Source organism: Protopterus annectens, chromosome 9.part0 (assembly GCF_019279795.1).
Source record: "Protopterus annectens isolate FY-2018-M chromosome 9.part0, PAN1.0, whole genome shotgun sequence".
In the NCBI taxonomy this organism is placed as follows: Eukaryota; Metazoa; Chordata; order Ceratodontiformes; family Protopteridae; genus Protopterus; species Protopterus annectens.
The window spans coordinates 972,100,500-972,127,575 of record NC_056743.1 but is presented as its reverse complement, the minus strand read 5'-3'; the positions used below and the strand labels follow the sequence as shown (position 1 = coordinate 972,127,575).

The window sequence follows — 27,076 nt, the reverse complement described above, 5'->3', positions numbered from 1 at the left end:
GTTGACCTTAGAGCCTTCTCTTGCCACTACTTAAAGCTCTATGTGGCCACCAGTGGTTTGTTATAGTCTGAATGTTTCACTGGGAGTAACTTTGCATTTTCTGATTTATACCCCCCACCCTTTCTTTACTAGAAGAAAGTCTACCTTAGTTGTATGCTGTCCACACTCATATATGATCTTGTGATGTCACCTGCTGAGCCATGTGTTGACCACCATCAAACCACTTGCAAAACAGAAATGTCTAATAACCTCTCCACCTTTATTCTTGCTTTCCCACCCATATGGACCCAGACATTCCTCATAACCTGTTCTATCTGTCCCAGTGTGAGCACTCAGTGTGCCATTACCTATGCCAACTTGTTATCCTGATTTATCTAGTAGGCCCTGCAACTGCTGCCCAGGTGTTCCCTTTTCCTTGATAGCAGAACCCTGCTGTGGGCATAGACTGAGATTATGAACACTGCCTTATCTTTGCACTGGAGTCCAACTGCCAACTCTCGCCACAGTTCCCACACCATTTCTAGTCTTTCCTTTACCTAAGTGGCTTTGCTGCATTGCCTTTCCTAGAGCCATTGTTGGCTCATTTGGCATCTGATGCAGTTCCCCAATCTGGCATCCATCCTCACTAGATTGAGGAGCAAAAAAATCCTTTCTCCAATCTAATGCTCTTTGGCACTAGAGGAGCACCAGGTCCTAATGCTACATCCTTGCACTGTATATGAGACCAGTAAAGGTTCATGCTTCGGTGTGGTGCTCTTGCCTTCTTTCCTGAGGAGAAATGCCAGGCCCTAACTCACTGCAGACTACAGGAGAGCAAAAATGGGAAAAGTGATTTGCCAGTCTTGCCCCATAAGACATTGCACTGGAGCAGCTGCCCCTTAGCCCCACCCTACCTGCACTATTGGTCCTTCCATCTTATTCCATGGATAAACAATGTCCAGCCTTCTCTCTACCATCCTGTTATCCACTTCCATGGTGTGTCTTGTCAGTGAACCTATATTGTGTGTAGCAGTCGGTTAATGTTTGGCAGGTTGACTGTTTTTCTGTACAGATAATTTACATCTATACTTCTACTTCTGCAAGGAATTTATCACCATCCCTTAATGCATTTTAATAGTGTCTGTACAATGCAGTAGAATTGCCTGCAGTGGAATGTCTGCTCAGGCAAAATGCCCCATTAGCTTATGTTTTCTTTGTCCGTAGTTTTTCAACGCCACCTTAAAACTGAAAAGGTCTTCACTAGGACTAGCACAAAATTGCATCTGTTGATTACTCTGTCTGCAAACCAAAATATTGATTTTGTTATATTTCCTTAGTTATTTTTAGCTCATAGTTCTCCCTTTTCCATTGTTTTAGGTATTCCCATAGGAAACTATTTTGTAACTTTATAACTGTCTTGAAGTCCCCTCTGAGTTTGTAAAAACAGTGTAAAGGTCTACCAATTCCAGGCTTTTTTTTTCATAAGCTCTACTTTCCATATGTTTAGTTACTCTTATAAGCCTGCATCATACATTTCTGAATCTGTGGACTTAGATTGAATAGATTGAATTCCAACTTCAATCTTTTTACCGAGATGTGTATTGCTTTCAAGTCTACCATGCCTCTTGTTCTAATCCATTTTCTTATGCATCCATTTAGTTCCATTTCTTAACCAGTTTGTCAATGCAGTAATGAAAATCTAAAGTTGAGCCCACCCAAATACCTAAATTCTTAAAAATATTAACTTCTGTTTGTCCTTCTATTGAATTTTTATAGGACCATGTCACCAGACCAACTAAACATTGTTGTCCATTTACAAATTATTTGTATACAGATGAAAAAGATGTTGAATAAATAAATATTGCTCTAGAATGAAGTATACCAGAATGTGTCCAATACTGTCCTTGTAATCAACTTTTACTGTTCCCTCTTCCTTAGGCAGGCACTGATTGAATTGACAAAGTTAACTGAAATGCCAAGCTAGGAGTTCTCCAATCGGTAGCGTGCAAATCCACTGTCAAAGAGAGATGAAAAATCTATGAAAACGGATCTCTGTGTATATTTTACACTAGTGTTAAGTGATGCTGGTATAAAAGATGGGATTAAAAATTACTGTGGGCCAGTTGTTTGTACAGACCTCTTGGTTAAATATATTATGTTTTTGTAAGGCAGCTCTTCTTACATTTTCTGCTTGTTTTATTCTGGACAGAGCTTGACATTGGTCAGTTGTGGTCAGTGCTCTACACCAGTATAAATAAAAAGTCAGATTTCCATTAGCTGCATGCAGTGATATTTGTTTATGTTGTGCATATGTAATTTAAAAATAATTGTTCCTCTGAGGCCTCCTCTTTACTGGCCCTGTGTTTCTGGTGCCAGTCATGGACCGTAAGGGTGTCTTGGGGGCTCGGCTCATTTATGCTCCCTTCTGGAGGGGGGTGTTTATTCCCTACCCATTCCCTTTACTCAACCCCCACCCTCATTAACTACATGCAAGGTGGACTGCACCTCTCCTTGGGAACCATATCGACAAGTGCCCTCCCACCTAAGGCAGGCATGCCATCTCTTCCCTGCCACTCCATAAGTTACCTGAGCTGCTAATCAAGCCCAGGTTGGCTGGGCCGTAGTCAGGGCTTTGTTCCTCTATACCACAGAGAAGTTTTTTTTTTAGTGTATTTTAATCATTCAAGTTAAAAGCATGGCTACTGGAGGTAATGAAGACTTTCAGACTGCTGTCATTTCAGTATATCTCCATGTATATCCCTTGAAGTATTCTGAAGAGAGTGGGGTTGTCCAGAATGGAATGTCTTTTGAGGAATGCTAGTACTTTACTAGGGTATGTACACTGCTATAGGTCAGGAAATTTGGAATGTTCCACTTAGATTCTGGTGCGCAGTTTTCTTTTTCTTCTAGTTGGCCGTAAGGGTCTTGAATTTCTCTTCAAAAACACCACAATACACCAGGAGCGTACTACTTGGAGTAGGCAAAAGTGATGTAGTGTAGCAGTTAAACCTGAAACTGAGTAAGTGTAAAGGAACTGAAGTACAGTAGCTGTGTTAGTTTATTACTTCGTTAGTCCTAAGAATTCTTTACGCAAGTAGTTCTCCTTCTCCAGCCATAAGAAAATTTTTTGATTTATCAAACTGTAATTAAGCAGTGAGAAAGAAGTATCTGAGACCTTGGTGACTGGATCATGAGGGGCTGTAGGGTGACTTTTTTTTTTAAGGAGAAGGTGAAATCATTATAGTGTATAAAACTAACAGGCACAACCAAGAGAAGGCAAGATCCTGACTTTTTGGTTTGATTTTTTGTCTGGCAGCAATGAAGTAAATGGGATTTGAAGGTATGTGTTTGTCCTGCTGTAGTAAACATATTTAGACCAGTATGGGTATTGAGGGGCATATAGTTGGGTGTGGTTACTTATGACTATAGGAGTTAATATTTTCCTTTACAAGTTTGTCTGGGGTTTTGTTTCAGGTTGTACCTGGTTATGGTCACGCAGTACTGAGAAAGACTGACCCACGCTATACTTGCCAGAGGGAGTTCGCTCTGAAGCACCTTCCCAATGATCCCATGTTCAAAATTGTGTCTCAACTGTACAAGATAGTGCCCAACATCCTCCTTGAGCAGGGCAAGGCAAAGAATCCCTGGCCCAATGTGGATGCACACAGTGGAGTGCTACTACAGGTAAGGAGATCTTTTTTAACTAGCTAGCGAACTGTGCCTTTTGAAGACATTTGGTATTGGAGTGAAGGTTGGAAGATTTGCTTCGTTGACCATCTTGTCTGCTGTAGGGCAGGAATTTCAACCTTATTCCTTTACTAACACCATTTATTTATTATTTATTTAACATTTGTTGACTGGGAAAGTCCGAGTAGGACAGAGCCTGTTTTCAGCAGAGGCCTGGGTGAAATGCTTCAGATCCATATCTTTGGAATATGGGAGGAAACCGGAGCACCTAGAGGAAACCCACGCGAATGCAGGGAGGGCATGCAGAGTCCGCACAGAAGGCACTCCAGCCGTGCATCGAACCAGAGAACCTCTTGCTGTGAGGCGACAGTGTTAACTGCTGCACCATTGCGCCACCCACTTACTGCTACACTTTTATTTAGTGAACTTTGTGTTGTGATCATAATGCTGCTTTCAGAGGTTACCAAAGTGCTTTTCATCCATGATGCAGTCACAGCCTGATAGTTAATGTAAACAGTTTTCTCAGTTATGCATTACTGTTGGTTATTGAATTCTTGGAGAGAGGGGAGAGATTTATGTCTGAGAATTTATCTTTTAAGTTAAAACTAGTGAATAAAAACTTTGTCCACTATTTTAAGTCCTCCAGTTTAAGCTGAAATTCAAAACATTGTGTGTTTAAGCTGGTGCTGTACATAAATATTTTGAATTGCTGGTCTGGATCCATCTTTGATTGCCAAGAAGAAGGTATGAAGCTATTTCTGAATGATTGGCTTCTTATAAAGAGAACAGGTGATGAGTTCAGATTTATGTCAGTATCAAATACTGCCTGCTTGTTAGACTGTTGCTTTCAGACTGGAGGAAAACTGACTAGGTGGGCAAGGACATGGTGACTGCATCTCCTCTGCACCCTTAATTTGTTATATGTTCCGGTTTTGATAGACCGTAAGAATTCCTTACATAATAGGAAGGGCATTGCAGTCAGAGGCATTTAAAAATGAATTTGGACTCTTCTAGTTGCACAAGGTTTGAATACCACTGAGAGTTATAAAAACTCTGTGCAAGACAGAATAAGTCATGGAAGCGCCCAGTTTAAGACTCATCTAAAAGTAAGTTAAAAGACTGAACTGTGACTGCAGTATTTTTGTGTACACAGTATGGAAAATGCAGTGATGCATCATATGCATGCTTATGTGTGACCTTAGACAAGAAAGATGCTGTTCTTTTTAGGCCAAGCTGGCCATGACCACAAGGACTATAATGATGCTGCTTTGTGTTTCCAGGAATGGGGTGGGGGATAAATTATAACAGTAAAAGTTGATACAGCACACAACATACTTCCCTTCAACAGAACCTCTTCACACTTGGTAGCTGTATTGGCACTGATGGGTATTTCTTAGGTGGCACCAACTCCTCTAAGGTGGAGAGGTAAAAGAAGAATTTCATAAAACACTATGGAGAGAACCTGCTTTTGTTTGGGAAGTTGATTTGTATTGGAGAAGAACTAAGAGAAAAGGGGTAAAGAGGGACAATGAGGTCCCTGCCCGAAGTTATAGATGTAGATGCATAGATTCAGGAAGTAAACCTTTGGGATTGTTGAAGCAACCATCTAGGGTTGCAGACTGAAACAATACTGCCTGTCATTTGACACTGATTATCTCGTTTAGAAAAGAATTACAAAAATGTAGGAGGAGATTTTCAAATTGGAGTTGGGGGGGTGTCTTATGATTTTTTATCATATATGATAACATTGTCTCTGATGCTGCTTGACTATGGTTTTGGTTAACAGTAGGTTGTTTCACATTAGTGAGCTTAGATGGTTGGAAAACCGGTACCGTGTTCTGGCCTTTGGACTCGCTGAAGACTTAGCATCTGACTAAAAGATTGTAGGTTCATAGGTAGGTACTAGGCTATTGGCCCTAGAGCCTATACAAGCCTAGCCAAAAAAGTACTCTGGCTTTCGCCACCCAAGAAAATTATTTTCCTGTGCCCCTGTCGAGCAGAGCCACAGAAGTGATCCATGGGGTGAATTTCCTATTTCCCATCCAGTCATCAAAATTTTTCTTGGAGTGCTAATGAGGAGCTCTGTTTGACATAGGTAGTCTGTTCTAGAGTATGTGAAGTATCTGGGACAGGAATCTATCCCTCCAGCATGTTCTGTTTATTGTGGTGACAAGCGTGTAGCTCAGAGGGATTGGGATTTCTTTAAGTGGAGCATGTCCAACAGCTCTGGGTTTGACATAGCTTTGTATAATGTCCATCGTGTTACACTGCTGCAGTTTATCCTGCCGTCAGGCGGTCCCGCAGTTGGCCCGAATTACAAAGTCTTGGTCCGGCGTCGGTTGCTGTCACTTCTTCCCTGACGTCAGTGCGCCAGGGGTATATAAGATGCATCCAATGCCATTTTCTCCAGTCTTTCTTGCCGAGCGGTGCCCAAAGCAGAAGCAGTTCGCAAGTGCCTGTCAGCCGACTCCTGAGATTTTCGAAGTCTAATTTCAGATCCATAGTCTTCAATAAAGCTAAGTACCCCGTTGGGGAAACTTTTTTTCTTGCCTCGGACCAATGTCAGAAAAAGTTAATAATTGTATTTCTTGTGGGAAGCAAATACCTCATAAGGACTTCCACTCTTACTGTATTCCATGCCTAGGCCCTGATCACAAAGTCACTAGTCGGTTTTGTGCTAAATTTAACAAACACACTATAAAAAGACGTTTTGATTTTGCTTTGCACTACTTTGGCCAAAGGTTCAATTATACAATGCCGTCGGATCAGCAGACTACCTCAGTACTAAAAAAACGCAAAGACAAGGATAAAGACCGGCATCCGAGGTCCAAAACCGACTACTAAACCTCTTCTAGGCCAGTCGCCAGTTCTCAGTGAGGCGCTTTCGCAGCCCCTGACACCAGCTACCTCAGAGCCACAGGCCGCTTCCGACTCCCCCGTGGAGACATCTAGGCCTCTGGAAACTCAAGGTATTGGGCCTACGGAAACTAATCCCTCAGGTGGGTTTGGAGCCGCTGAGCAGGCATCGGCTTCTGAGGGTGTTTTCAGACCTTCACAACTTACCATTAAAACAACAGCCAAGACAAAGGTACCATTAAAGACAAAGAAACAAGTACAGCATTCTCCTGGACAGTCCTCCATGCCTAAGAAACAGATGCTTAAAATGGCCGAAGACCTCATTACTCTAATCAGGGGGTCCCAAGTGGTGTACCACAGGGCTCAGTCCTGGGCCCACTCTTGTTTGGCATCTACTTTTCTGAAGTACAAGCAAACACAGGAGGGTTATGGCGGACAAAGTTTGCAGATGACTGCAAACTGGGCGCCATAGTAGAAAACACATCTGACACAGATATCCTTCAGAAGGGTCTCACAGAAACGGATAACTGGTGCCAGAGCCATGGCCTAAAGTTAAATGCCAAAAAATGCATAGTCATACCCTTCGGGAAAAACAAGGTTACCCCTAGCTACCAAATAGGTGGCAATCCACTGAGCACAGAAGAAGTTATCAGGGACCTGGGGACCCAGGTTGATAGTAGTCTGTCATTCGACACCCATGTAGCTAAAGTAGTTAGGAAGACCTTCTACATTGCCCACCTTATCATGAAGGGATTCTCATCTAGATCAAGGGAGGTCATAGTCTCCCTATACTCATCACTCAGACCAATGATTATTGAGTACAATGCCCCATTCGGAATGTATCTGACCCGACACTTGCAGCAGCTGGAGAGGCCACAAAAGTTCCTCACCAAAAGGATAAAGGGTCTCAAACATCTGTCCTATGCTGCCCGACTGAAAGAACTCCAGCTCTATTCAGTCGCTTACCGCTTGCTCAGAGGTGACCTTTGCCTAACATACAAGGCCATGTCAAACCCAGATTTGATGAATATGCTTCACCTCAAAAAATCTAGATCCGTCAGAGCCACAAGGGCGGGAGACTTAAACCTCGACACGGCTATTAATAGGACGTGCTGGAGGGATAGATTCATCACCCAAAGACTCCCTATGCTGTGGAACAAAATCCCGGTATATGTGAGGCAGAGCACCTCGCTGGCCTTGTTCAAGAGAAATCTTGACCAATGGATGGGAGATCGCAGATATACCCCAGGGATTACCTCAGTGTCACTGCTCGACAGAGGCACAGCAAAATAATGGGTATAGTTCCCCATACTAAAGGGGTGGCGTAAGCCACAAAACTATGGGCTAGGCTTGTAAATGCCCTCGGGCAGATAGCCTAGTATGAACCTATGAACCTATGAACCATCCCCCTCCTGAGAAAAGGCCGAGGCATGATACAGACTATGACTCCTCTGATCAGGTTACCATTTCCTCTGATTCCTCTTCAGCCCAGGGATACTCTCTACCCCCCTATGAGGACTCTGATTCTGAAGAATCTATCCCTTCAGCCTCTCCTCCTGAGGATTATTCGTTTGGGGAAACTTTGCATACCATGAGGGAGCATTTTCATTGGGAAAGCCAGGATTACTCAGAATCCAAGAAAAGGCTCAGGGATTTCCTCTTATTGCCTCAACACAGGCCCCTGGCTATTCCGCCTGTGCTAGATATTGTGGATGATGTGTTCTCTGAATCCAGCTTATCTCCTGACTCTTTGCCCCCTGCTCCAGCCAAGCCAGATAGGTAGTATAGAGTCCCCGTCTCTCACAAGTTTCTTTACAAAAACCCTTCTGCTGATCCAGAAACTATTTCCCAGGGTCCAAAAGGGGTTAAGGCTTCCATTGCAAAAAATCCAGTACCCTCTGACAGAGATTCCAGAGTTTTGGATAGATGAGGGAAGAAAGTATACACTTCTGCAACTTTAGCAGAAAGAGCTTTAAATTTCCGGTTTCACATGCTTAAGTACCAACAATATTTAATGGCTCAATTAAAATAGAAAATGCTTGCAAGCACAGAAGCTCCTGATTGTAAAGAAATGCAGGATTTATTGCATGCAGTTGAACAGGTGGAAAAACATACTCTGCAATGTGGTTTTGATTCTTTAGAGGCCTCTTGTAGAGCCGGAGTTAAAGGTTCTGTAATCCGAAGGCATGCTTGGTTAAAAGAACAAAGTTTACCTGATCATGTTAAGGCAAAATTATTGGATGCTCCTTTACAGCATGATACTTTGTTTGGTGTTAAGGCAGAAGAGGTGTTAAAGAAAATGGAGGATAAAGCTAAATCTATGCAAACAGTCAAGGATTTCTTACAGGTACAGCCACCTTGGTTTAGCAGAAATTGCCCAACAAAGAATTGGTCCTTTCCAGTGTCAGACAGGCCACAGAGAGGCGGATACAGACACCCAAGAGGCGGATCTCAACCCCAAGGCTCAAACGGACGACGACAGTGGGGCACCTCAACCCCAAAAGGTGGTGAGGAAAAGTCTCAACCTTACAGGAAACAGTCACAATGACTTTCCCCTTCGTACGCCAAGCACGTCCCTTTTGGAATCCCCCTTAGGGGGAAAACTAGCACTTTTTTCTCAACTGGCAATCTCCCAAGACAAATGGGTCCTGAATGTTGTGTCTCAAGGTTACAGATTCCACTTTCATACTTTACCAAGGCTAAAAGGAATGCCAGACCTGCCACAAAATCAATGGGCAGAGGCACAGAAACAAATTTCAGCCCTCATGGACATGAGGGCTATTCAGAAAGTACCACAACAGGAACAAGGTCATGGATTTTACTCAAGACTCTTCCTGGTCCCCAGAAAGGGTAAGGCCTGGAGGCCCATACTAGACCTTTCAATTCTGAATTCTTACCTGGATATTCCGAAATTCAAAATGTTGACATTACAGCAGCTTCTACCTATGCTGGGCAAGAAGGCTTGGCTTGTTACACTGGACCTCAGAGGCATACCTGCATGTCCCTATCAGACAAAATTGCAGAAGATACCTCAGATTCAAAGCTGGTACAATGCACTACCAATTCTCTGCACTGCCCTTTGGCTTATCTACTGCACCCAGGGTCTTCACAAAGTGCCTGGCACCAATAATTGCATTTTGCAGTCAAAAAGGAATTCAGATATGTCCATATCTGGACAACTGCCTCATTCAAGCAGAGACAAAGGACATTCTTCTACAGCATCTGGCATTTGTAAAAAGGTTGCTAATTTCTCTAGGGTACACAGTAAACGAAAAGAAGTCAGAACTAGTGCCGTCGTAACAGATTATATTCCTGGATGCCAGCTTAAATACAATGGGCAGATGGCTTACCTCACGCCAGACAAGCAAGTTTAACTAACTCAATATTTTCAATTGCTGACAAGAAAGTCCCATCTCCCTGCAAGAAAAATTCTGCAGGCCCTGGGATTCATGGCATCCTGCATACTACTAATACCATATGCCAGACTGCATATGAGGAAATTACAATGGTACCTGAAAAGTGTTTGGACTCAACACTCTCACAGTTTAGAAGCAGTAATACCAATGATTCCCTGCCTAAAACAGGAGTTTCAATAGTGGGCACAGGCATGTCCCCTAAACAAGGGTCAGCCTTTCACCCAACCCACAGCCAGGCAAACTCTAACAGATGCTTCGGATTACGCCTGGGGAGCACACATGGCAGGAAAATGCATTCAGGGCAAGTGGACCACAGACCAGATGCATCTTCACATCAATCAAAGAGAGATGTTGGCTGTTCAAAATGCCCTAACAGCCTTCAAGGACCTTCTACATCCAGGACAATTACTACTAAAGACAGACAACACCACAGTAATGTGGTACATAAACAAGCAAGGGGGCACTCATTCTTATCCCCTATGCAGGCAAGCCATGACCTTGTGGAACACAGCTCTAACGTATCAAGTTCACCTACAAGCACAATTCCTGCCAGGAAAGAAAAATACTCTGGCAGACGATCTAAGCAGAAATATCATGGACCGTCACAAATGGAAATTGAATCCACATGTCTTCAGCATGGTAATGCAAAAGTGGGGATGCCCAGACATAGATATTTTTGCATCCCCACTGAATTGCCAACTACAAAAATTTTGCACAAGGACTTGTCACAAACAAGCATGGAAAGTGGATGCTCTTCTGTTCAGCTGGAAAAACCTAAAAGTTTATGCCTTCCCGCCACTGCCTCTCATTTCAAAGGTACTTCTAAAAGCCAGACAAGAAAAACCACAGATGATCCTGATTGCTCCAGACTGGCCACGCCAGCACTGATACCCTATCTTAAGGAACTTGGCTCAAGGCCCACCATGGATTTTGCCTCAAATTCCACACCTTCTGACTCAACAAAACAATCCGATCCTGCACGGTCAGCTCAAAACCCTAAACCTGGCTGCATGGCAGATACGTTTGTCAAACAGACAACACCTCTCTCTAAAGCTGTTATGGATGTCATTCTGGAAGCCAGGAGGCCTAGCACCAGGAAAGCTTACTCAGAAAATTGGAAGCGATTCTGCGCTTGGAACCAGGCTCAAAGCCTTGACCCTCTTGTTCCAAGCATTTCTCAGATTTTACAATACTTAACTGAGATGCTGGACAGAGGCCTATCTTTCTCATCAATTAAGATCCACGCCTCTGCCATTTCAGCACATTACAACACGGATCCTCCTTTATTCTCTCGTCCCTTGCTAAAGCAGTACCTCAGAGGGGCTAAAAACATAAGACCACCCCGGAGAGCTCCAACACCAACTTGGGACCTCAATTTTGTTTTGGAAAAACTGACCCTACCACCTTTTGAGCCAGCCAATACAGCTGATCTAAAATTTTTATCATAGAAAACAGCTCTGCTCCTGGCAGAAACTTCAGCACCAAGAGTATGAGCTACAGGCATTAATGGCAGTCGAACCTTTTATAATTTTTCATCAGGACAGGGTATCTTTAAGAACTAACCCTACCTTTATGCCAAAGGTGGTATCTAGTGTGGCTCTTAAACCATCCATTTGCCAACTTTTTATCCAAACCCCCAGAATAAAGGGGAGAAACGTCTGCATTCTTTGGACATACACAGGCAACTACGCTTCTACTTGGACAAAACAAAGGCTTTCAGTAAAACTGAGCAACTGTTTGTAGCATATGCTGCAGGATCGCAGGGCAAGGCTATCTCAAAGCAGACTATGTCCAAATGGATAGGACACTGTATTCGGTACTGCTACCCACAGCATGGAAAATCAGTCCCAAATAACATTAGGCCACATTCCACCCGGGCAACAGCCACTTCAACAGCCTTTCTCAGAGGAGTACCTACCAAGGAAATTTTGGAGGCGGCAACTTGGAGTTCAGTGCACACCTTCACCAAGCATTACCACCTGCCTCTTTACTCTAAATCCAGCGCAGGATTTGACACTGCAGTTCTGCAGAGCCTCATAGCCAATACTAACTCTTTATAGACCAGCCACCCAACCTCAGCTTTGGGATTCTACCCAAGTGTAATGACTGCAGCAGTGTAACACTATGAACGTAGTACAGTTTTGTACCTACCATAAATGTAGATGTTCGAGTGGTCACACTGCTGCAGTCCAGGTTACCCTCCCTCCATCCCCTCTGAACTAGCTGGGCTTATCTATACCTTTCTATCCTATACAACCTTTGGGGGGTGTATTTGCTGGTAACTGAAGGTGTTGTTTTTATTGTATATTTTTGAATAGCACTATGTATTGCCTACTTATTTGGGGGCACCTGTTATCTGGGGCAAGAAAAACTGAAGAAAATGGTGTTGAATGCATCTTATATATACATCCCTGGCTCACTGACGTCAGGGAAGAAGTGACAGCAACTGATGCCGGACCAAGACTTTGGAATTTGGGCCAACTGCGGGACCGACTGACGGCAGGATAACCCAAGTGTAATGACTGCAGCAGTGTGAACACTCGAACATCTACATTTATGGTGGGTACAAAACTGCACTTTAGGCAGAGATCGCCTCTGAGTAGGCGATATGCGATGGAGTAAAGATGGAGCTTTTTGAGACGGTCTGCAGAGGGCATCTGTTTGAGGCTAGTAATCCTCTTTGTGAGCCCACATTGACTTTTGGCATGATTGCTTTCATTTTCATTGGTGGAATGTTGCTAACTGGATCCAGGATGTCTTGCAGCAGCAGTTAAGTGCAGTGCTGGAACTAGCCCTGCACCAATTTTCTGTCTCTTCTTTTCACATAACATTTGACATGTCTCTGCAGTTGTAAGGAAGTTTTTCTATATTACATCACTTTTTAAAGTACAGGAATGGCTTTTAGGTCCTGAGATGTCATCTTCCCACTTTATTCAGCCCTTTAGTCCCATCATTCAGTGCAGTGCCCCCTTTATGTACCTGTCTAGGCATTTGCATAGAGTGAACAAAGAGTACTGGGCTTTTAAAGCACATGTCCTACATGGATCACCTGAAAACTGTCATACTCTCTCATACAGACTACTAAGAAGTGACCTATGTCTGGCTTATAAGGCATCTTCATACCCCAGTACTTAATGGACGTACTCCACATCTGCAATTCTAGTGGTACTAGGAACCACCTGGTACAGGGGCTTAAACTTCTGCAACACAAAATGGTTTGAAAGGACAGGTGCATTTCTCACTGCTCTAGGATAAACTTCTTATCCCACGTAAAACAAAGCTCATCCATGTCTCTGTGCAAATGTAGTTTAAACAGATGGATGGGAAATAGGAATTTTACCCTAGAACTGACCCCTAGCCCTCTTAATGGACAGAGGGAGAGCATTAAACACCCACCTTACAATATAGTCCACTAATACACTGAAGGCATCACCCTAAAAATTAATCCTTTACCTTGCCATAACTTTATTTAAATAAACACCTATAGGATAACATAGCTAGGCGACGTACGGGTAGCATGGCTTGACTTAAAATATCTCACAGGGATGATAGCCTAGTATTCTGTGTACCTGTGTTCAGTTAGCATCATACTCTGTCACTTGAATAAGTTATATGTTATGCAGTTAATGTTCGCTGCTCCTCCTAAGCAGGAAGGGGCTGCAGGACCTACCCCATGAGTACTTGAAGAAGGAGGTCATCTCCTTGACTCCCTGTTGGACATGTTAAACCAGGGTACTGGAAGTCCCAGCATTTTGAAATGTAAAGTAAGATTCTCACAAAAACAGTGAATTATAAAATTTGTTGCAACTTCATCCCCTACCTATGCTCCCATATCCCTGCTTAATCCACCTCCAAGGTCACTGTAAGTTGACAACGGGGTAGTAATCTGAGATACCACAATCTCTGAATTGATGTCTATTTCTCCCATTCATACTTATTGTTCTAAGAATTGCATTAATTGTCCTCAGACTTTCATCTGGCACCCATTTTTCTGTTTATAATTCCTCAGCTGTCCCTGAATCAGAGGAGATAGAGATGTCCTTTTATTCTCATGTTGCTGTATTCTCACATGTGGGATCCTCTGCCTCAGGTGATCCGAACGTCCGGCCCATCTACCAAAGCTTAAGCCTGGTTGCTGTAAGGTGCGTGCGACATCACACGCAGGGCCATAAACCGTGGACCATAAATGTAACATCCGCATGCAGACCTCAGAACTTCTCTTGCACAGTCAAACATCAGCCTTGTGTTCCCCGTTGGGGAATCTTCTTTATTTCTGATAAGAGTTTAGGTTGGTCTTTATCTGTTGTTAGCCAATGTCGTCTCGTAAGGGAAAATATACGTGCCGTCTGCAAATTCCGCCGAAAGGTGCACACGACCTCAGCTTTTTCTGCTTAGGCCTGTCATGTGTCCAAGACCTTGCGCAGCCGTCTGGAAGCCCTTAAGTTGTTGAGAACCAACGACTTAACGCCTGGCCCTTTGTATGGATCCTAAACCGGCCGTCTAGGTGCAGCCACCTGAAAAGCATGCCTAGGTCTCTAGGCCTGATACTGCACCTCTGACTTAGGAATTCCCACCAGCTGCAGATGTTCTTTGTGTTTCACTGTTGCAGTCATTACATTTGGGTAATCCTGCTGGCAGGTTGCCCTCAGTCGGCCTGAATTCCAAAGTCTTGGGTCCTGCGTCAGCTGCTGTTGCCCCTTCCCTGACATCAGGCCGTCAGGGGTATAAAAGAAGCAGCCGACTCCATTTTCTTCAGTCTTTCTTGCCGCACGGCGCCCGATACAAAAGCAGTTCGCAAGTGCAGGTCGGCTGACTTCTGAAATTTTCATGTTTGAGTTTCAGAACCGAAGTCTTCAATAAAGCTAAGTACCTGGTTGGGGAAACTTTTTTCTTGCTCCAGACCGATGTCAGAAAAAAAGTTAATAATTGTATTACTTGTGGAAAGCAAATACCTCATAAGGATTTTCATTCTTACTGTATTCCTTGCCTAGGCCCTGATCACAACGTTTCTGACTGTTGGTTTTGTGCTAGATTTAACCAACGCACTATTAAGCGTCTGTATGATTTTGCTTTAAAGTATTTTGGTAGCCGGTTTAATTATCCAGAAATGTCGTTGGATAGCCATCCGACTACCGGAATTTACAAAAAACTCAAGGAAAAGGATAGAGAAAAACAATCGAGGCCCAAAACCGATGAAGCTTCTCATAAGCCAGTCGCTGGTTTTCAGTGAGGCGCTTTCGCAGCCCCTGACACCCACTAATTTAGAGTCGCAGGCCACTACCAACTCCCATGTGGAGTCGGCCATGCCGCTGGATACTCAAGGTATTGGAGCCTCTGGCGCTAATCCCTCAGATGGGTCTGGAGCCGCTGAGCAGGTATCGGCTTCTGAGGGTGTATTCAGACCTCAACATTAAAAAGACAAAGACTAAAGCACCTTCTAAAGCAAAGAAACAAACTCATGAGCCACTTGTACAGGCCTGTATGCCCAAAAGACAGATGATCAAAATGGCTGAAGACCTGATTACCTCGATCAGGGTTTCTCATCCCCCTCCTGATAAGAGTCCTAGGCAAGACACTGACTATGAATATTCAGATCAGGTTTCTGTTTCTTCTGATACCTCTTCTGAATCAGGGATATTCTTTACCCACCTATGAGGATTCTGATGCTGAAGAATCTATTCCTTCAGCATACCCTCCTGAGGATTATTCCTTTGGGGAAACCTTGCATACCATGATGGAGCATTTTCACTGGGAAAGTCAAGATTTTTCAGAATCTAAAAAGAGGCTCACAGATTTCCTTTTACTACCTCAGCACAGGCCTCTAGCCATTCCACCAGTGGTAGACATTGTAGATGTGTTTTCGGAGTCTAGTTTGACCCCTGATTCCTTACCCCCAGCTCCTGTTAAGCCTGACAGATATTACAGGGTTCCTGACTCTCACAAATTTCTTTTTAAAAACCCTGCTGCTGACCCAGAAACGATTTTGCAGGGTCCAAAGGGAGTTAAGGCCTCGGCTGCAAAAAATCCAACCTCCTCTGACAGAGATACACTGGATAGATGGGGAAAAAAGGTTTACACATCTGCAACTTTGGCTATAAGGGCCTTAAACTGTCAGTTTCATATGCTCAAGTGTCAGCAACATGTCATGGGATTGCTTAAATAGAAAATGATGTAAATTCTGAATGTGCTGAAAACAAGGAAATGCAGGATTTATTGCATGCAGCTGAACAAGCTGGAAAGCATACTTTGCGATGTGGTTTTGATTCTTTGGAGGCCTCCTGCAGGGCCGCAGTTACGGGTTCTGTAATTAGGAGGCATGCTTGGTTAAAGGAACAAAATCTGCCTTCTCATGTTAAAATTAAATTACTAGATGCATCTTTACAGCATGATACTTTGTTTGGTGTTAAGGCAGAAGAGGTGTTAAAGAAAATGGAAGACAAAACTAAATCTACGCAAACTGTTAAAGATTTTTTTTTTACAAGTACAGCCACCTAGGTTTAGTAGACACTGGCCTACAAAAAATTGGTCATTTCCAGTGTCAGACCTCAAAGGGGCAGATCCAGACGCCCTAGGGGCAGATCCCAGACACAAGGTTCTTACAGGGCAAAACAATGGGGTGCTTCTACCTCTAAAGCTGGAGAAGATAAAGCACAAACAATACAGAAGGCAGTCCCAATGATTTTCCCCTGCCTGCACCAAGCCCTTATCTTCTGGCAGCACCCTTAGGGGGGAAATTAGCACTTTTTGCTCAAAATTGGCACATTATAACCCAGGACAAGTGGGTTTTAAATATAGTGTCACAAGACTGCAAATTCCATTTCCATACTCTGCCAAAGGCATATGGCTGGCCAGATCTGCCAAAAAATCAATGGACAGAAGCAAATTACATTCCTCATGGACATGGGGCCATTCAGCAAGTACCAGAGCAAGAGCAGGGACAAGGATTTTACTCAAGACTGTTCTTAGTACCCAGAAAGCAAAAGGCCTGGAGGCCGATACTGGACCTCTCCATTCTAAACACATTCCTGGATATTCCAAAATTCAAAATGTTGACTTTGCAGCAGCTTCTACCCATGCTGGGCAAGAATGCTTGGCTTCTGACTTTAGACCTAAAAGAGACATACTTGCTTGTTCCAATCAGACAGTCGTGCAGAAGATACCTCAGATTCAAGGCTGGTTCAATGCATTACCAATTCTCTGCACTGCCCTTTGGCTTATCTACTGCACCCAGGGTCTTTACAAAGTGCCTGGCACCAGTAATTCCATTCTGCAGACAGAGGAATACAAACATATCCTTACTGGGACGACTGTCTAATTCCAAGCAGAGACCAAGGACATTATTCTTCAACATCTGGCGTTTGTGAAAAGATTTCTAACATGCCTAGGGTACACAGTCAACAAAAATAAATCAAAACTAGTACCCTCTCAAAAAATAACATTCCTGGGTGCAAGCTTGAATACAACTGCCCAGATGGCTTATCTCATGCCAGACAAACAAAGGAGACTATCTATTTCAAAATGTTAGCAACAAAGGCCCAGTTATCTGCATGAAAAATTCTGCAGGCTTTGGGCTTCATGGCATCATGCATCCTACTAATTCCATATGCAAGACTGCATATGAGGAAACTTCAGTGGTACCTAAAAAGTGTTTAGACTCAACATTGCCACAGCCTGGAAACCGTGATTACTCTCATTCCCTGCCTGCAACAGGAGTTTTGATGATGGGCAAAGGCTTGTCACCAGAACAAGGGACAGCCATTCACATTACCCCCAGCCAGGCAGACACTAACAACAGATGCATCAGATTATGCCTGGGGGGCCCACATGTCCGGAAGATGCATTCAGGGCACATGGTCCACAAACCAAATGCATCTACATATCAATCAGAAAGAGATGCTAGTTCAAAATGCCTTGACAGCCTTCAAGGACCTACTTCATCCGGGACAACTACTGATAGACAGACAACACCACGGTCATGTGGTATATAAACAAGCAGGGGGGGCACACATTCTTACCTCCTTTGCAGACTAACTATGACATTGTGGGACACAGCTTTGACTTACCAAATACATCTGCAGGCACAATTCCTGCCAGGAAAGGACAATACTCTGGCAGAGGAACTAAGCAGAAACCTCATGGATCCCCACGAATGGAAGCTGGATCCACAAGTCTTCCGCATGATAACAAGGACATGGGGATGCCCGGACATAGGTCTATTTGCCTCACCTCACAATTACCAACTGAAAAGATTCTGCACAAGGACTTATCACAGACAAGCATGGAAAGTGGACACCCTATCTTTCAACTGGAAAAACCTATCCGTGTATGCCTTCCCTCCACTGCCTCTCCTCCCCAAGGTACTCTTAAAGGTCAAACAGGAGAAGCCAAAGATTATGCTGATTGCCCCAGACTGGCCACGTCAGTACTGGTATCCAATCCTAAGGAATTTGTCTCTATGCCCAGCTTGGAGTTTACCTCAAATACCTGGTGTACTGTTGCAACAAAACAATCAGATCCTGCACAGCCAACTCAGGACATTAAACTTGGCAGCTTGGCGGATAATGTAGTCATACAAAAAACACCACTCCGTAAAGCCGTGATGAATGTCATTCTGGAAAATCTTATGCTGGAAAATGGAAAAGATTATGTGCTTGGAATCAGGCACAAGAAACTGATGCAGCTGTACCAAATATTCCTCAGATTTTGCAATATTTAACTGAGATGCTGGACAAAGGCCTATCTTTTTCATCAAGTAAAATTCATGCCTCTGCCCTTTCGGCTCATTACAATACAGAGCCACCAATTTTTTCTCATCCGTTATTAAAGCACTACCTCAGAGGAGCCAAAAATTTAAGGCCTCCAAGGAGATCACCAATACCTGCATGGGACCTCAACTATGTCTTGGAAAAGCTCACCCTGCCTCCTTTTGAGCCAGCTGCAACTGCAGATATAAAGTTCTTATCTTGGAAAACAGCTCTGCTCCTAGCAATTACTTCTGCAAGATAGGTTACAGAGCTACAGGCGCTCATGGCTGTGGAACCCTTTATCATTTTCTTTATCCAGACAGGGTCTCTCTGAGGACAAACCCAACATTTACGCCTAAAGTGGTGTCCAGTGTGGCTCTTAACCAAACTATTCATCTGCCAACGTTTTATCCAAATCCACAGAACAAGGGGGAGAGAATTCTCCATTCTTTGGACGTACACAGACAGCTTAGATTCTACTTCAGGGAAACAGAGCAATTACTAGTGGCATATGCTGTAGGATCACAAGGAAAGGCTATCTCAAAGCAGACTATTTCTAAGTGGATAAGCCACTGCATTCGTTTCTGCTAGTCACACCATGGAAAGCCAGTGCCTAAGGGCATTAGGCCACATTCCACCAGAGCTGCAGCCACTTCAGCAGCCTTTCTCAGGGGAGTACCTACCAGACATTTTAGAAGCGGCAACTTGGAGTTCAGTGCACACCTTCACAAAGCATTATCATCTGCCACTCTACTCTAAATCCAGGGCAGGCTTCGCCACTGCAGTTCTGCAGGGCCTCATAGCCGCTCCTAATGCTGTTTAGCTCTAGCCTCTCAACCATAGCTTTGGGACTCTACCCAAATGTAATGACTGCAACAGTGAAACACGAAGAACATAGTACAGTTGTGTACACTTACCATAAATGTAGATGTTCGAGTGTATTCACTGTTGCAGTCCAGGTTATCCACCCGCCATCCCCCTTTTTTTCTGCTGGAACTTATCTTTCCTTCTCTGATTTATACTACCTATGTGGTGTATTTGCTTGTAGATGAAGGTAAAGTTTATTTTGGTGCATGTATTTTTTTTTATATCAATTTTGCTTACCCTTTCAGGGGGCACCTGACATCTGTGGCAAGAAAAACTGAAGAAAATGGCATCTGCTGCTTCTTGGAAGGGGCAACAGCAGCTGATGGCAGGACCCAAGACTTTGGAATTCAGGCCGACTGAGAGCAACCTGCCAGCAGGAGTACCCAAATGTAATGACTGCAACAATGAATACACTTGAACATCTACATTTATGTTAAGTGTACACAACTGTACTTTCTAGGGTCTCGGGAACATCTGAAAGAACTGGCGACTTTGACAGGTACCATATCAGAAGCCTCTTTTGCTTCTCCAGTTTGCACGTCCTTAGAGGTTTCTGCGACATCTGTCTCCGCCGATGTTGGGGGGAAACAGGCTTGCCTGGATGGCTGCCTTTAGTTTCCAAAGAGGGTACCTCGGCTGCAGGCTTGAGGTCTGACACCAGGCCTACGGCCTCTCAGACTGTTCAATAGACTCCTTCTGTCAAGAGAAAACAAAAGACCAGGCATTTGTTTGCCCTAGTGGAAGACCAGCCAGACTGGCAAGCATTTTCCCAGTCCCTTTTCCAGGCCTTTATGGGCTTGAGGCCTACAGCCTCACATACTCCTGCTGTGCCTACCCTTAGTCCCAGACCTGCCTCTGCCAGCTCTATCCCACTTCCTCAGACTCGGGAGGAAGACTCTTCTTCCCCTGATGAGTCTCACTTATACGTCTTAGCTGAAGAGAGGGTTAGTGAAGCCTCCTGACCTTCAAACTTTTAATTACCCCCTAAGTCTCATGAAATCCAGGATTAGAGTGGCCTTTTAACCTTTGTCCTTTTCCTCAGAAATGTCTCACTACTTACCTTAAGAAGCAGGAAGAAGAGCCACGAGTGAATCTTCCTTCCCTTTGAGCATGTTACTAATTATGCTATTTATGCTGCTTCAAAGAAGCAGGGTTTGGCTTTTTCTAGACCTTAAAAGACAGAACTGTATGTATTGGCTACCCTGTCTCATTGGCATCTTAGATTTCCCTGTAGTCTTAAATGTCACTCTCCCACATTTAGCCAGTCTCACCCATATACCATGTAAGAAAGTCAGAGGCTTTGTTCAGGCCTGGACAAAGGATTTTTTTTCTTCTGAAACCTTTGGCTTGCTAGCTTTCATTTAATTTTTTCTATGTTAATTCCAGAGTTCTATTAAGCCAGAAAAAAAGCAGTCTGCTATACCAGAGGAACACACGGTTGTAAAATAACTATTTTCTATAGAGTTTGACTACAGTTGTCAGTATCTGCTTCCATAAGACAGCATGGCTCAGACTGTCCTAATTTCTTGAGGAATGTCACCTGATAATCCTGGCTGCCCCTTTAAGAGATGTATTGTAGTTCAGCAGATTCTTTAGAGATTATTGAAGACCTCAAGAATAATAAAAAGAAAACATGCCTCTCCCCACACCCATTCCATTTGAGTAATCTAAGAAGACTAGCAAGAATTTCTCCTGGCAGCAGTCCTTCAGGTTCATTCTTACCTGGACCACAATCACCCAGATCCAGTGAATTATAGACGTCATTACTCTAGTTGTCCCTGAAGCATGTTATGATTATGGTCACTCTGTGTTGGAGGAACTGCTAATGAAGTTTTGGGTCTCTGCATGCCAGAGGGTCAATATAATGCATTTCTTCTAGGGAAAGAGTTTCTCCTCTTGTCAGTTTAGATCTAAGCAACTTTAGTCTTCTCAAGTATTTATCTGAAGATGTAGAGCATGGCTTGGTGTCCTAGCTCCTTCAGGGATTTTGCCTGTCATTGACGGAAATGATGGATGCTTATAGACAACATCAACAACTGGAATCCATGCAGACCATTTTTGTGTTTTGCTTTATGTGGGCATCATTTTCAGCTTAAGTTACTTCTCTTTGGACTTCCTCCATTCCCAGTGTCTCTACCAAGGTAGACACGTGATGCAGCCTTTTGGTGTTTACCTGCTCGAATGGTTAGCTGCTGTAGCAAAGTTGCTAGATTGAACTCTGCCTTGACTTGAATTGCATAATAATCATCTGCTCTGAAATGTCTTTCCTGCTTCTAGTGCAACACTTTCCTTTTGCTAAGGTTAGTCTAAGCAGTCTAGTTCCCTGTCTTTCTTCCCTTTGGAGAGAGCCAGGGTTCTTTCTGATCTAACCTGAATGTGTTCCAAAGATTGGTTCAAGCATGCCAGTTGGGGTTCATAACAGCAGCAGTGTTCAGTATCACCCTGGCTTACCTTTACATATGCAGGTTTTTCATTTGTTGTCTTATTTCTGCTTCCTAGATTAATGGGTCTTTGTGCTCACAACCGGAATACAGAATCCAATGTTAATCCTCGTTCATTCCTTACGTCTGAGTAGTCGGTTCCGACCTCTGAACCGAGCCGGCCATCTTCTAAGTTTGTGTCAGCCACAAACTCTTGAGCTAAACTCTTACCCAGAATTCCCCTCTCCCTGTTACCTCAGCTTACATTTGCCGCATCGCCATTCAGTCATGTCAAGCCATTGCTCTTGAGCTAAGTTACCTTTATTGATATATTACCTTGTAAATTTTCCTTTCTTCAAGGACATTTATTTATATAGTTGTCTCTTACCCTATTGCATCTAGTAACTCTGTTTTTACGTGTTTACCCTCTCTTACCTTGTTGGTATCTGTTTTACCATCTTTGATAATCTTTCCCCTTGTACCTTCGGGTATCCTTTGTACCATGCTGGTACTCTTTCCCTTTTTCTTTCCTTTCTATCTGTTTTTTCTCTCACCTATCATGGCAGAAAAGAAAAGATGTCCGGGCTTTAAGAGGTGTACTAGTTGTGGCCACAAGTTTACCTACTTCAGACGCACATACATTGTGTGTACTGCTTGGGTGAACCTCACTTAACTGTTGCCCCACCTTGTGGGATTTGTAAAAGTTTTTCAACCCGGACCCTCTTAGAGAGGAAAAGCAAACTTATTTTAAAGGGTATTATGAAAACCCCCTTTACAAAGGCAATTTCTGGGTCGGAGGCTTCATCCCATCCTAGCTGCCATAGAAAGAAAGACAACCTAAAGAAGACCAAGTCTCTTAACCGAGACCAAAGAAGGTTAAATTGTCTTCTGAACAGACTTCTTCGGCTCCGAGGCTTTTGGAGCCAAGACCTGTAACTCCGAAGCTGTCGGCACCGACTCCTACTACAGCACCAACTGTGCTTCAGACAGCATTGGAACCGAGGAGCTCCTCGGCTCAAACCCTTTCACTGGCAGTTGGGAAGGTAGCCTAATAGTTAAGGTGTTTGCCTTACAAACACAAGGTGCAGGGTTTGAGTCTCACAAGGGATAATTGGCTAGGCTTACAATGGATCACAAGGGCAGTTAGCCTAGTACTAACCTATGAACCAACCATACAGTCGATGCAGACTGCTATGACTTCGAGGGATTTTCTGGCGCTTGTACCTTCTTCGGTACCGACAGTGCTCTTGGCACCAACTCTCCAGTCGGTTCCGAGTACTCCTTTGTCAGCGCAGACTCTCAGCACCGATTAAGGTGCCAACTACTGCTATGGCACCGACCTTGTCGGTGCAGACTCTGTTCTCAGCACCGACAACTCTCTCTGTGCAGACACCATTAGTTCAAGCCATTACAGCACAGGTGCCTTTGGTGCAGACACCTATCCTACCTGCTGTTACGACTTATTCTCCTTTTAAAGACTCCTTTGCGGGCTCTCAATTTTCTCCATCTCTAGATAGACCTGCCTCCCCATCAGCTATGTCCATGAGATCCACTAGAAGCCTCTCTGAACATGATGTGGCGTGCCTTGTGGACCAATTGCTTTCGGCTAGAGGAATCCCACCTCCCAAGACCTATCCCTCCCATGGAGGGAAACATTTTTCCTCAGAGATCCCTACTTGTTCTCCTCCGTCATTTTCATTTTCAGCCTTTAAGCCCCTTCCTAGAGCACATACTTCCCCTGCTGCGGCTCCTTTTGTAGAACTTACTAAGGAACTGCAGCTGCCTTTTTGGCAGGAGAGACACTTTACTCCTGTCACTTCTCAGGATGCTAGCTGTGGACAGTTTCCCCTGCGTCCCATAGCCATCCAGAGCCAGAGACTCCTAGTCGGCAGACTGGCTTGCTTGAGTGAGGGGTGACTGTAGGCTCCCACCCCTCCTTAGGTGGACCAGTCTTTCAACTTATGGAGAAGGCTCTTGCTGCTGTAGGTGATCCTGTGCCACCAGGTTTTCCATCCTCCTCTGGGCCGCAACTTGCACAAGCCACCCCTAGCGGACACTGGGCACAAGGGCCTCAGGATACACTCCAACAGGAGGCCCCTCTTGCGCTGTCTTCCCCCAGCATCTCCCTCTGTGGAAGATCGTCACAAGGGTTTGTGTAAGAGGAAGCACATGGACTCCCCAGAAGAGTACCTCACGGAAAAGACAGATTTTGATGATGGGGAAAGGGTCCCCTCGATCACCCTCTGAGGTATCCATTGGGGATATCCTTGAAATCCTTAAACAGAGAGGTGATTGGCAGCCATCCAACCCGACCTCTGAAGAGTCTGTGCTCCTGCAGGCCTTTCATGCCCGGCACCCTACCACCTGGGTTACTCCAACTGCTGATGAACTTGTCCAGCTCATCGTGCAGTGTGCATGGAAGGCTCCTGACACCGTTGAAGCCATTCCCCAGAGGCCAGATAAAATCTGGTTCCCACCAGATACTGACCCCCCACTGGTCCAACGGTCTTCCAGTAGATGCCATGCAGGTGGCGGCCGCAACTAAAAAGGATCTGGCAGAAGAGAGCCAGACTCTCCATCCGCCCAACAAGGAGTCCCGGGCACTGGATAGATTAGAGAAGCGTACCTTTGCATCAGCGACCTTTGCGGTTAGGTCCCTGAATTATATGGCACATTTTACCAGGCTTCAAAGAGACTTGATTTCTGAGCTCTCTGAAGCTTTGGCTGGAGCGGTGTCTGATGCGGTCTGTGAAAAAGTGGCCTCACAGTTAGCCACCCTTGAATCAGTATCTAACTCCTCCATGCATCTGATTTCTCATACATCAGAAGGAGCAGCTAAAGCAGCGGGTGCAGGCATAGTTTGGAGACGGCATACCTGGATGCACCTGTGTGACCTCGTGGAACCCTTCAAGGCTTCCTTTCTGAATGCTCCCATTGAAGCCTCTTCGTTATTTGGACCCAAGGTGAAAGACACACTGGCTAGATGTGAACAGGACAGTAAGACCCTTGCAGCCGTGGGCATCCGTTACTCTTCCCCTCAACGGGATTTCTCCAGAAACCAGAAAAGTGGGAAGATGTGGCACAAAAAGTCTCAAGGTTCTTTCCTTGACACACGAGCTGATTTCTCCCCTAGAGTCAGAGGGGGGGAAACTCATATGGAAGATGCCCCTTTCGGAGCAGAGGAGGTCCGTGTAACCAGGGTTCCAGAGACTCCTTTTCTGGTCAAACCTACCAGCGCTCCTGAAAAGCTGTCCAACTGCTTTCCTCTGGAAGTGGTTGGGGGTCATTTTTCTTTGCACCCTTCTGCCTGGCTAACCATTACCACCGACTCTTGGGTACAAAAGATATTAACCAGAGGTTATATCCCCTTTGATCTTTGTCCCGTCTCCCTAAGAAACCTTCCTGACGTTCCCACCCAAAGGGAAGAAGCAGCATTAGAGATCTCAAAGCTGCTAGGAAAAAGAGTCATCCAAGTAGTCCATCCAGACCAGATAGGATCCGGATTATACTCAAGACTACTATTGGTGCCAAAAAAGACAGAGGACTGGAAACCAGTTTTGGATCTGTGTATTAAACAAGTTTGTAAGGGTACAGAAATTCCGGATGGATGGTCACAATTCAGTCTATCCTCCCACTCTTGGAAAATGATGATTGGATGTGCCTTATAGATCTTCAAGATGCTTACTACCACATAAAGGTGGACAGACCATCAAGATTCATTTGCTTCTGTGCTGGAGCCAGTCATTACCAGTTCTGAGTACTGCCCTTTGGACTCTCTACAGCCCCAGAGTGTTCACAACGGGCATGGCAGTCGTCACAGCTCACTTGCGACTACAGGGATTCCAGGTGTTTCCATAACTAGACGACTGGCTCATTACCGCCCCCACCAGACATCTATTGGAAGCAGCCTTGGCATACTCTCTCCACACTGCAGGAAGGCTAGGCATAACTATAAACTGGCAAAAATCCAAACTAACCCAATCCCAGTCCATAAAATTCATTGGGTCCTGTTGAATACAAAAAAACACAGAGCATCCATTCCAGAGCACAGAATCCTAAGGTTAAAACAACTCATCCCGATCCTTTCAAGAGAAAAATCCATGGCATATTCTGTTCTCCATCTGCTGGGTTCCATGGCAGCCTCCATCATTATTGTCCCCCTTGCAAGGTTCCACATGAGGCTTCTACAATGGCTACTACTCATCCAGTGGTATCCCTTTCAGTACCCTCTATCATCCAAGATTCGGGTAATCCAGAGGTGCAAACAAGACTTAATTTGGTGGATGTCACAGAACCCATCACAATGATCTCGCTCCTTTACCCCCCCCCCCAACAGCCCAAGGCTACAGTGACCATGGACGCCTCCCTGATGGGGTGGGGGGTCTTTTTCAGGGAAAGACAGTCCCGGGCACGTGGTCTGAAATGGAGGCCCATCTACATATAAATGTCCTAGAGCTGAGGGCAGTGCTTCTAGCGTTGCAAGCATTCAGTCCCCTACTGCCATCAGGGACTGTTGTGATACAGTCAGACAAACATGGTGGTAGTTTGGTACATCAACAAACAAGGTGGAACCAGATCTTAGCCACTTTGTCAGGAGGCCACGAGAATGTGGCAATGGGCGATTGCTACCAACCGCTTTCTCATCACAATGCACATTCCTGGGAGTTCCAGCATGATAGCAGACACTCAGCGGGTGCATTCTACAACCTCACGAGTGGTCCCTGAATCCTTTAGTAGCGGTGAAGATTTTCAACCGCTGGGATCTCCCTTGCTTTGACCTCTTTGCATCCCCGATCAATTACAAATGCAGCAATTACTTCACCCTGATTCCCCCTCGGGGACAGTCGCCTGCTAGATCAACCATGGATTCTCGAGCCAACTCCAGAGTTGATCTCCCATCCGCAGAACCTGTTTCACCCCAACTTGAACAGCCTGAAGCTCACAGCTTGGCTCCTCCACTTCCTGTGATTGCCAGACAGAATGATCTTTCTTCCCCAGTACGTGACATTCTTATTGCATCTCATAAGTCTTCCACCAGAAATGCATATCTCAGCAAGTGGAAAAGGTTTACTATTTGGCTGAAGAAAAAGCAGATAGATCCCTTTTC

General features: G+C 44.6%; 1 protein-coding gene across 1 annotated transcript in view; it reads left to right on the top strand.

Annotated features, from left to right (window-relative positions):
- CS (citrate synthase) overlaps positions 1–27,076 on the top strand; it is a gene marked incomplete in the record, with an annotated part of 801,297 nt that overhangs the window by 659,705 nt on the left and 114,516 nt on the right. Inside the window, 1 exon segment of the mRNA XM_044083715.1 lies at positions 3,454–3,663. Within this exon segment, the coding sequence (XP_043939650.1) occupies positions 3,454–3,663 (210 nt within the window).